The following is an 8,990-nucleotide window of genomic DNA, read 5'->3' as shown; positions in this document are numbered from 1 at the left end:
CGGGAGAAGGCGAGGGCGCACAAAAGTTGGAGCCCAATCAGCACCGAGTCCAGCTCGCGAGTCCCAACCTTCAGGTGACCCCGCGCGGCGGCGGCAGCGGCAGCGGCAGCGGCGGCGGCGGCGGCGGCGGCGGCGGCGACCAGAGCCCGCAGCAGCTCGGAGCGCCTCCGGCAGGAGAGGAGGCGAGCGCGGCGAGTCGCCACCGCCACCCGAACGCCGAGCTCCGCGGTCCGGGGCTGGGCGCCAGAAGGCGAGAGCCGGCACACGCGCCCTCTCCCTTTGCCCCCGCACGGCGTGCGGATTGGGCCGGGGCGCCGGGGAGTGCGGGCCCGCGCCGCGCGCCGTCGTCGCCCCTCCCCGCCGCCTTTGAACACTGGAGGTGTGCGCGGCTGCGGCGGCGGCGGCGGCGGCGGGAGCGGCGAGTCGGGCCGGCCGGGCTGCGCTTCGCCGGGGCAGCCGCGGCGGCGGCCGTGCGCGGGGATCAGGATGCGGCCGGGGGGCGCGCTGCTCGCCCTGCTCGCCGGCCTGCTGCTGTCGCTGCTGCTGCGCCTGCTCTGGTGCTCCACCGACGCGCCCGCCCGCTCCAGGTACCCCCAGCCGCCGCGCCCCGGGCCGACCCCCGCCTTGCGCGCGCGCGCCCAGCCCCCCTCCCCCCGCCCCGGGGACCCCCGCCGCCGAGCCGCCCCACTCGGGGCGCGGACTCTCGGCCGCCGCGGAGGGCAGCCGACGGGCGGCGGCCGCACGAGGGTGGGCCGGGAAGCGGGGCGTCCAGGAGGCAGGGCTGGCCGGGTGGGGGTGACCGAGGGGCGACGCTCGGACCGGGTGGGCACCCTCCGTGGCGGAGAGGGTTGCGAGGGCTCCGGCGGGCGTCGCCGCGGAGCGGGACCTGCCGTCGGGTCCCCGACAGTGTCCCGGGCTCGCCGTTCTGGTCCGTGCTTTCCCTCCCTCCACGCCCTACGCGGCTTCAAACTCCGGGGCTTGGGAGCCGCCGGGGGAGCCGGGGCGCGCGGGGACGCCCCGGCCAGGTGCGAGCGCGCGGCCGCTGCCGAGGCTGCCAGCGAGGTGTAACAACTTAGTTTTCTTCCCGGCTGTGCAGGCTCTCGGTGGAGGAGAGCAGGGACGCCACCCGCGGCACCCCCGCCGCGCTGAGGTCGCTCCGGAGCCCGGCCACCCAGCTGCCGCGCCCCACGAACAGGTACCCGCGGCGCCGGGCGGGCGGGCGGGCGGGGGCTCGGCGGCTGCGGGGCGCGGGTGGGGCACGGCTGCACCCGCAGGACTCGCTTGGAGGTGTCTGGCTGGGACCGCAAGACTGAGTGGGTTTGGTCGTGTGTGTGTGTGTGTGTGTGTGTGTGTGGCCCCTCACACTCCCTCAGCCTCCTCTGTAAAGACTGTTCCTCCGTGTAGAGGTTCTTGGAACCAAGGGAGATGCTCAAACAGCTGCATTTTAAAAAATGGGTGCCCGGGCCCCTTCTGCATAACCGTGTGTTGAAAACCCCCAAGAGAGGCAGCTCAGCCTGTCTATAGAGGGATGGTCGGTGTGCTTTTTGTCTTTATGCTATCCAGTGCACCCGGGTAAGATTCACGTTTGGGGAATTCTGTGTGCACAGCGTTGAGAATGTTTTGTCTCCTTAGTGAATGGAGACTTAAAATTGTTCTTTTTCACTTCGAGGACTATTTATCCGTGTGCAATCATTTTTTGGTTTAAATCTTTTTTTTTTTTCTGATTATAAAAGTAATTCATGCTTGTTGCAGAAAGTTCGATAAAATGAGAAATGTATTAAAAAATATTCACCGAGAGCTCTGCCACCCAGAGATCATATTAAGGCTTTGGTCTGTATTCTTCCAGGAGTTTTTCCTCTGTAGGTATATTTAAAAAATACACTGAAGATTATACTTTATTGTTTGTGTTCTGCCTTTTTTCCTAAAAACCTGGACACATGCAGTACATTTCATTAACCGCCCCCCACCCCCCACGGCAACATTGCTTCTGATTGTTGCATAATTTATCATATGAATGTGCCATCATCTGTTTAACTGTGCTTCCAGATATTTAGATTGTTTCCTGTTCTGTTTTTATTTGCTGTTAATAATTCTATTAAGTGTATCTGTGTATATAAATCTTTATCTTCATCTTAAATTCTCCAGTATCCAGTGAGAGAAGTGGTATTATTAGGTTAGGGTATGTACATTGTAGGTTCCAAATACACATGGCCAATTACATCCTCGAAGAGTTGATTCAATTTACATTTTCACCCGAAGAATGTACTGCTTTGGGCCTCAGCATTGCTATTATTACTTCAATTTTGTGTCCTGTCTCTTTTCCTCTGCTTATCTCTTGTGACTCCCTTTCCCTCTGTGTTTCCTTCTGTATATTCTTGGCTCTTGGACCATCTGAATCTTCGGATTGCATGACCCCAGACTCCTGTGTGGCTCCTGCACGGTCCCGAGAAGTGTTGGGGGGGGGGGGGGGAGGGGGAGCCTGGAAGAAATCTTGAAGTGCAGAAACAACCTCTCACAAAATTCCTGTGCTGGAATTTTACAGCATGTTAGAGGCACAAAGAAATCCTGGAGTCACAAGGCTTTTGAGAAAAACTGTGGCCTCTAGTTTTATGTTTTGCAGGGTTATATACTCTAGATAGCATAGCTTTCCAGTGATTTGGGGAACATTCCATCTCTTTCCAGGCCTTAGTGCTGTTACCCATTTTCGCGTTTCCCCTTGGGGAAATTAGAAAGAATGCACTAATTGAATTATCTGGTCCTAGGCCTTTTTTGAGGTAATTCTTTGATGAATTTTTCAGCTTCTTTTGGCATACTTCTTTTCTACTTTGCATACTTCTTGAGCTAATAGAGGTAATTCATATGTTTTCTCTGAATCTGGTTCAAAGATTCTTTAGACCATTCTGTTATGTTTTTTAAAACCCTGTCTGGTTTATCTCCCTTTTATCACTTATGATCTTGATTATTTATGTAGCAGGGGTACGATTTTTAATTTATGCTGCTAGATTATGTAGGAAATTCTAATTTCTTATTTTTTCTGTAGCTGATCTGCTTGCTGTTTCCTTCATGAGCCCCGCACTGCAGGTAATAGGTGAAAGTTATCATATAATAGTAATGCTAATAGCAGTTAAGGATGGCCAACACTTACTGAATGTTTTAATGGACCAGATACTGATATAAGCACTTTACATTTATTAGCTCACAGCCAGTTGGGAAAGCTGCAGCTTGTGGTTCGTTCTTCTTCCTCAGGTGTTCTACCCTACTGGGACCCCGCTGTATCAACCTCACCTGAGTGAGCTTCTGATGCTCCCTCTCAGGGATCTGGTGAAGATTCTCTTTTAGTCCTATCTTGCATTGTCACTCTGCGACATTTGCTCTGATGCTCTCTCAACTAGCTCCGGCCAGCTTCACAGCCAGTCTTGGCTATTTCTGGAACCCATCTAAACATAGAAGAACCAAAGCTGGTTCAGGAAATTAACTATCAGGGCCTCCCTCTACTTGCCCCATGCCCTACTCTAAGTTAATTTCAGGATGGGAGGTGGCCCAAGAGGTGATCTCTTTGCAGAGTCCCAGTTGGGGGAGGAGGCCAAACCCCCTCTACCCTTTGTGGTTACCCTTACCTTTCTGTCCCCAAGCCAGAGCTCTCCTCCTCCTTTTTCTGTCTTCTTTCCACCCTTGCTCCCAGTTAGAAATGTGAAGGTTACCCCTGTCCTTCCTATTTTCTTTTGTCCTGACTCAGACCTCCAGGCCTGATTCAAACCTAAGCCTTAATGGTGATTTGTGGGGACCAGGAGTAAAAAGGTTGAGAAAGCTCCAGGAGCTGTGTCTTCCAAGTAAGATGGCTAATTGCTAAAGAGGCAGAATGAGAGGAATTTGGAAAATCTTTTCTTGGGGCGGTAGCATATCTTGTTTTGCTTAGCTAAAGCTGAATATCACCTTATGCTTTCTCTTTGCATTTTTTCAGTAACAAGTCTTTCTCGCTCCAGAATCCCCCAAAGGATGCTTTAAAATGACTTCGGGAAAAGTCATGTCAAAGTCAGAAAGACAAAAGAGAAAAATTTAATAATAATTCTCAAAATATAACCCCATTACAATGGATGCTTTCTCTTTCTAATAAGCTTTGCCAAAGTCTGTCATGGGTTGGTTCATACAACCAGCTCTTGAATTTATTTGTCAATTCTGATATTTTTTTCCATGTTGTATTTCCTTTGTGTTACCTTTTTTTTTTTAAGTCATACCTTTTTTTTCCAACTTAATGCCTTGAAGTGAATGCTTTTTTCCCCCCATTTTTCTTTGTAACAGAAATATTTATTACTAAATATTTTCTACTAAAATTTACTACTGTGATTTTTCCTTTGAATACAGCTTTGGATCTGTTCCTTAAGTTTGGATACATAGTGTTCAGATTTTTAAAAATATATTCTAAATTGTTTATAATTACATTAAAATTTTAAATAATTTTTATCTCCATAGTTATTGAGGAGAGTGCTTTTTAAAAAAAATTTTTAACGTTTATTTATTTTTGAGAAAGAGAGAGTGGGGGAGGGACAGAGACAGAGGGGCTCAGAGGGGACAGCAGAGAGCCCACATCGTGGGGCTCCCAACTCACCAACCATGAGATCATGACCTGAGCCGAAGTTGGACGCTTAACCGACTGAGCCACCCAGGCGCCCCAAGAGTACTTTTAAATTTACAAGTCGTTGGAATTAAAAAAAAATTCTAATTGAATATTCTCTTCTTTTTGAATACTTTTTTCTTCATGTTAATTTCATTTTTTGATTATAAAAGAAGTCCAGGAAAATCTGCTATAATGCCATGAAGTTCTCAAATTAGGAGAGATTGGACTATGGCGATGTTAATCACGTGGCCAGAGCAAGGCTCTATAACTAGCCGGCCTGGAATTCCAGGGTCCCTCCGTGGAACGATCCAGGTGCCCGTTGTGGCTTGGCACCTGTTAGTGCAGCGTCCATTCTGGCTTCAGCATCCGTAGTGAGGATTCAGGAGCTGTGGCTGGCTGGGCTTTCCTGGGTAGCAGCAGCTGTGCTTTGAAAGTCCTGCTTGTTGTTGCCCACGTCAGTGCGCCATCTGGGATGATAGGACTGTGAGTTTTCCGGAGATGTGGGGACCCTCCTTCTACTTTTCTGCTCTCCCATAGAGCTTCACCTGCTTGTTTCCATTAATGGGCTGTCTTCGCACTCCCTGTGACCCTTTCTCCCTGCGGTAGAACTTTGACTCGTCCCTGTTTGAGACCCCGGCTTCCAGGGAGGGCAGACATCAAGTATCAGTTGTCTTATATCCCAAGTCATTACTGTAGGGAACGTCATGCAGAGATTTTATTTCACGGTTTTTTTTTATTAAAAGCTTTTTTAAAGTTTACTTATTTTTAAGAGAGAGAGACAGATTGCGAACGGGAGAGGGGCAGAGAGAGGGAGACACAGAATCTGAAGCAGGCTCCAGGCTCCTCCCTTTCAGCACAGAGTCTGATGCGGGACTCAAACTCACTAATCTTGGGATCGTGACCTGAGCGGAAGTCGGACACAACCGGCTGAGTCACCCTGGTACCCCTTACTTCATGTTTTTTAGATGAACACAGAGGGAAAAATAAAAACTGCCTGTCATTTCAGCGTCCAAAAGATGGGTGCTCTTCATATTTTTGATAACTTGGCATACACATACCTGGTAATTTTGCTGTGCATATTTTGGTATGGGTTAGTAATGCTTTTTAACAACACCTCAACTCTTCTTCATGTCACTGGTCTTCTGCAACATCATCTTTAGAACATAGTGTTTGAATGTGTGCCTGGACCGGAATTTACGTATTCTTTCCTTTTGCACAATTGGGGTATTTATTCTTTTCGATTTCTATTTATACTCTAATATGAACCGCTTTGTATCCTTGCACATATTCTTGATTATTCAGATAAATTAATAGAAGTGGAGGGGCTTGATCAAAGGATATGTGACATTTCAAAACGTCGCTGTGACTCGTCCAGCAATAATAGTTGATTCCAACTTTCATTCACGTTAGCAATGTGTGAGAGTGACCACTGACTCCAACTCTTAAATTTTTTTTTTTTAACGTTTATTTATTTTTGGGACAGAGAGAGACAGAGCATGAACAGGGGAGGGGCAGAGAGAGAGGGAGACACAGAATCGGAAGCAGGTTCCAGGCTCTGAGCCATCAGCCCAGAGCCCGACGCGGGGCTCGAACTCACGAGCCACGAGATCATGACCTGAGCTGAAGTCGGACGCTTAACCGACTGAGCCACCCAGGCGCCCCTACAACTCTTGACTGTTCTGTGTATTCGACTCTCTTCATCTTTCCAGTTTCATTCCCAAGAGATAATCATTTTATTTATGTCTCAATTTGTATTTATTTGTTTACCAGTGTGTTTAACTTTTAAGATGTTTTTTATTTTATTTTTTTCTAAGTTGGCTTTTCATACTCTTGATATTCATATCAAGATGCTGTTTTCTTAGTGATTTATAAGAGGTTTAGGAAGACCAAAAATAGAAAAGTTATTTACTGTGCATTTAAATTGATTTTCTAATTTAGTTAACATTTAATTACGTCTGTGGTTATGTAATCTGTACAAGTTTTCAACCTTTCTGTATTCCTGTCATTTATATCTACTTTTCTTTCTCAATTCTGCTTCTGAATTGATAAACTTACTGATCATTTATTGATGTATTGGTTATGCTAAGTGTACATTTTAAATGCACTCTTACATATTTAAACCTTTACTCGCTGTACAACTTCTTTTGGTGTGTGGCGAAAGGGGTGAGCTTTTATTTTATTTTTTTTAACGTTTATTTATTTTTGAGACAGAGAGAGACAGAGCATGAGTGGGGGAGGGGCAGAGAGAGAGGGAGACACAGAATCAGGCTCCAGGCTCCGAGCCATCAGCACAGAGCCCGATGTGGGGCTCAAACTCTTCTACCAGGAGATCATGACCTGAGCCGAAGTCAGACGCTCAACCGACTGAGCTACCCAGGCACCCCGGGGTGAGCTTCTATTAAGCTATTATTCTATCGTGTGCTTTCTCCTTTGAGAATTCTTTTTCTTAAATTTGAATTAAACTCTTGCTTACAAATCTAGAAATACTGAGTATAGATTCTTTTTTTAAAATTTTTTTAATGTTTATTTATTTTGAGAGAGAGAGACAGAGGGAGACAGAGTGTGAGCAGGGGAGGGGCAGAGAGAGAGGGAGACACAGAATCTGAAGCAGGCTTCAGGCTCTGAGCTGTGAGCTCAAACCGACGAACCGTGAGATAGTGACCTGAGCCAAAGTTGTATGCTTAACTCACTGAGCCACCCAGGCGCCTCAGGGTGCAATTGTTATTTTTCACATATAAGTACTGAAATATTGCATCCTGACTCCACTGTTTTTGGTTTCTGTCTTCAAATTTTTTAAGATTTCTGTTCTTCTATTGTCTGCCTTTTAGGGCCCTGAAAAACAAATAGGAGCAGTCTTAACTTTCCATTTTTCTTTTCTTAAATTTATTGATTTATTTTGAGAGAGGAGGGGGAGAGAGAGAGAGAGAGAGAGAGAGAGAGAGAGAGAGAGAGAGAGAGAATATCACAAACACAGAGCCCCATGCAGGGCTCAGCCTCACGAACCTTGAGATCATGACCCAAACTGAAATCAAGAGTCGGATGCTTAACCTACTGAGCCACCCAGGCTCCCCTTAACTTTTATTTTTTCAAAAGTCACCTGTTTGATGATTTGTTTTATGGATCCGGAGAGGATTTTTCTTTCTACTTAAAAATTGTTAATTTTCCAGCGATATGTCTTTTGGGTGACCTCTTGGAGTTAATTTTGTCGGTAAACTTTTTTAATCCACTGGCCTATTTATTCTCTTTTGTGTCCTATCATGGATTATTTGATGTGTTCCACACATTCTGACTGTATTCTGTGAATTGATTTTTCATTTTCTGTCCTGCATTGCTATACTTCTTCGCCACCATTGCCTTTCCATGTAAACAATTATTATTTTTTTTTAGTGTGGTTTTCTCTGTGTGTTTGTGTGTGTGTGTGTGTGTGTGTGTGTGTGTTTTCCCTCTGCCCTCTGGGAAGGCTGCTCAAAGCTGTCCTCTACATTACTGAATTATTTCTCTGTAGTGTCAGTTCTCTGTTTTGCCCTGTCTAAAACAGTAAATCTATTACATTTTTATTCTTTACAATTTTTTTCTCTTCTCAGCCTGCACCTTATCACATCAATTTACTTACATCTTAGAAAGCATCTAAGTAAACTTTTAATAAACCTCACCCTCCATTTCTAACTTCAAGTTTTCTTGCATTTTATTGAGAACACAAAGCAAATGCTTTCTCAAGATTTCTTCTGTTTCTTATAGTGAATATCTTTTAAAAGTACAATTTTTTCTTACATCTTGGGAACACTGTTCTCCCAAGTTAGAGAATATTTTTTTAACATTTATTTAAATTCCAGTTAGTTGACATACAGTGTTATATTAGTTTCAGGTGTACAATATAGTGATTCAACCCTTCATACGTTACCCAGTGCTTATCTTAAGTGCACTCCTAAATCCCCATCATCTATTTAACCCATTCCCCCCACCCACCTCCCCTCTGGTAACCTTCAGTGTGTTGTCTATAATTAAGAGTCTGTTTCTTGATTTACCTCTCCTTTTCTTTTTTCTCCCCTTTGCTCATTTGTTTTGTTTCTTAAATTCCACATATGAGTGAAATCATATGGTATTTGTCTTTCTCTGACTGACTTATTTTGCTTAGGGTAATACTCTAGCTCCATCCACATCATTGCAGACGGCAAGATTTCATTCTTGTTTATGGCTGAGTGATATTCCATTGTATGTATGTATCACATCTTCAGCGAGTCATCAGTCAGTGGACACTTGGGCTGTTTCCAAAGTTTGGCTGTTGTAGATAATGCAGCTGTAAACATTGGGGTACAATATCCCTTTGAATTAGTGTTTTTGTATTCTTTGGGTAAATACCTACTAGTGCCATTGC

At 45.8% G+C, this 8,990-nt stretch overlaps 1 protein-coding gene across 1 annotated transcript in view; it reads left to right on the top strand.

Moving 5' to 3' along the window:
• The first annotated feature begins 486 nt into the window (after positions 1 to 486).
• The window catches only part of ST8SIA6 (ST8 alpha-N-acetyl-neuraminide alpha-2,8-sialyltransferase 6), a 150,439-nt gene continuing 141,935 nt past the window's right edge, over positions 487 to 8,990 (top strand). Inside the window, exons 1-2 of the mRNA XM_042945023.1 lie at positions 487 to 587; positions 1,097 to 1,195. Coding sequence (XP_042800957.1) covers positions 487 to 587; positions 1,097 to 1,195 — 200 coding nt within the window. The remainder of the gene's footprint in view (positions 588 to 1,096; positions 1,196 to 8,990) is intronic.

This window comes from Panthera leo, chromosome B4 (genome assembly GCF_018350215.1).
Source record: "Panthera leo isolate Ple1 chromosome B4, P.leo_Ple1_pat1.1, whole genome shotgun sequence".
In the NCBI taxonomy this organism is placed as follows: Eukaryota; Metazoa; Chordata; class Mammalia; order Carnivora; family Felidae; genus Panthera; species Panthera leo.
Note: the sequence above shows the minus strand (reverse complement) of the source record. Positions and strands in the feature narration are given on the sequence as shown.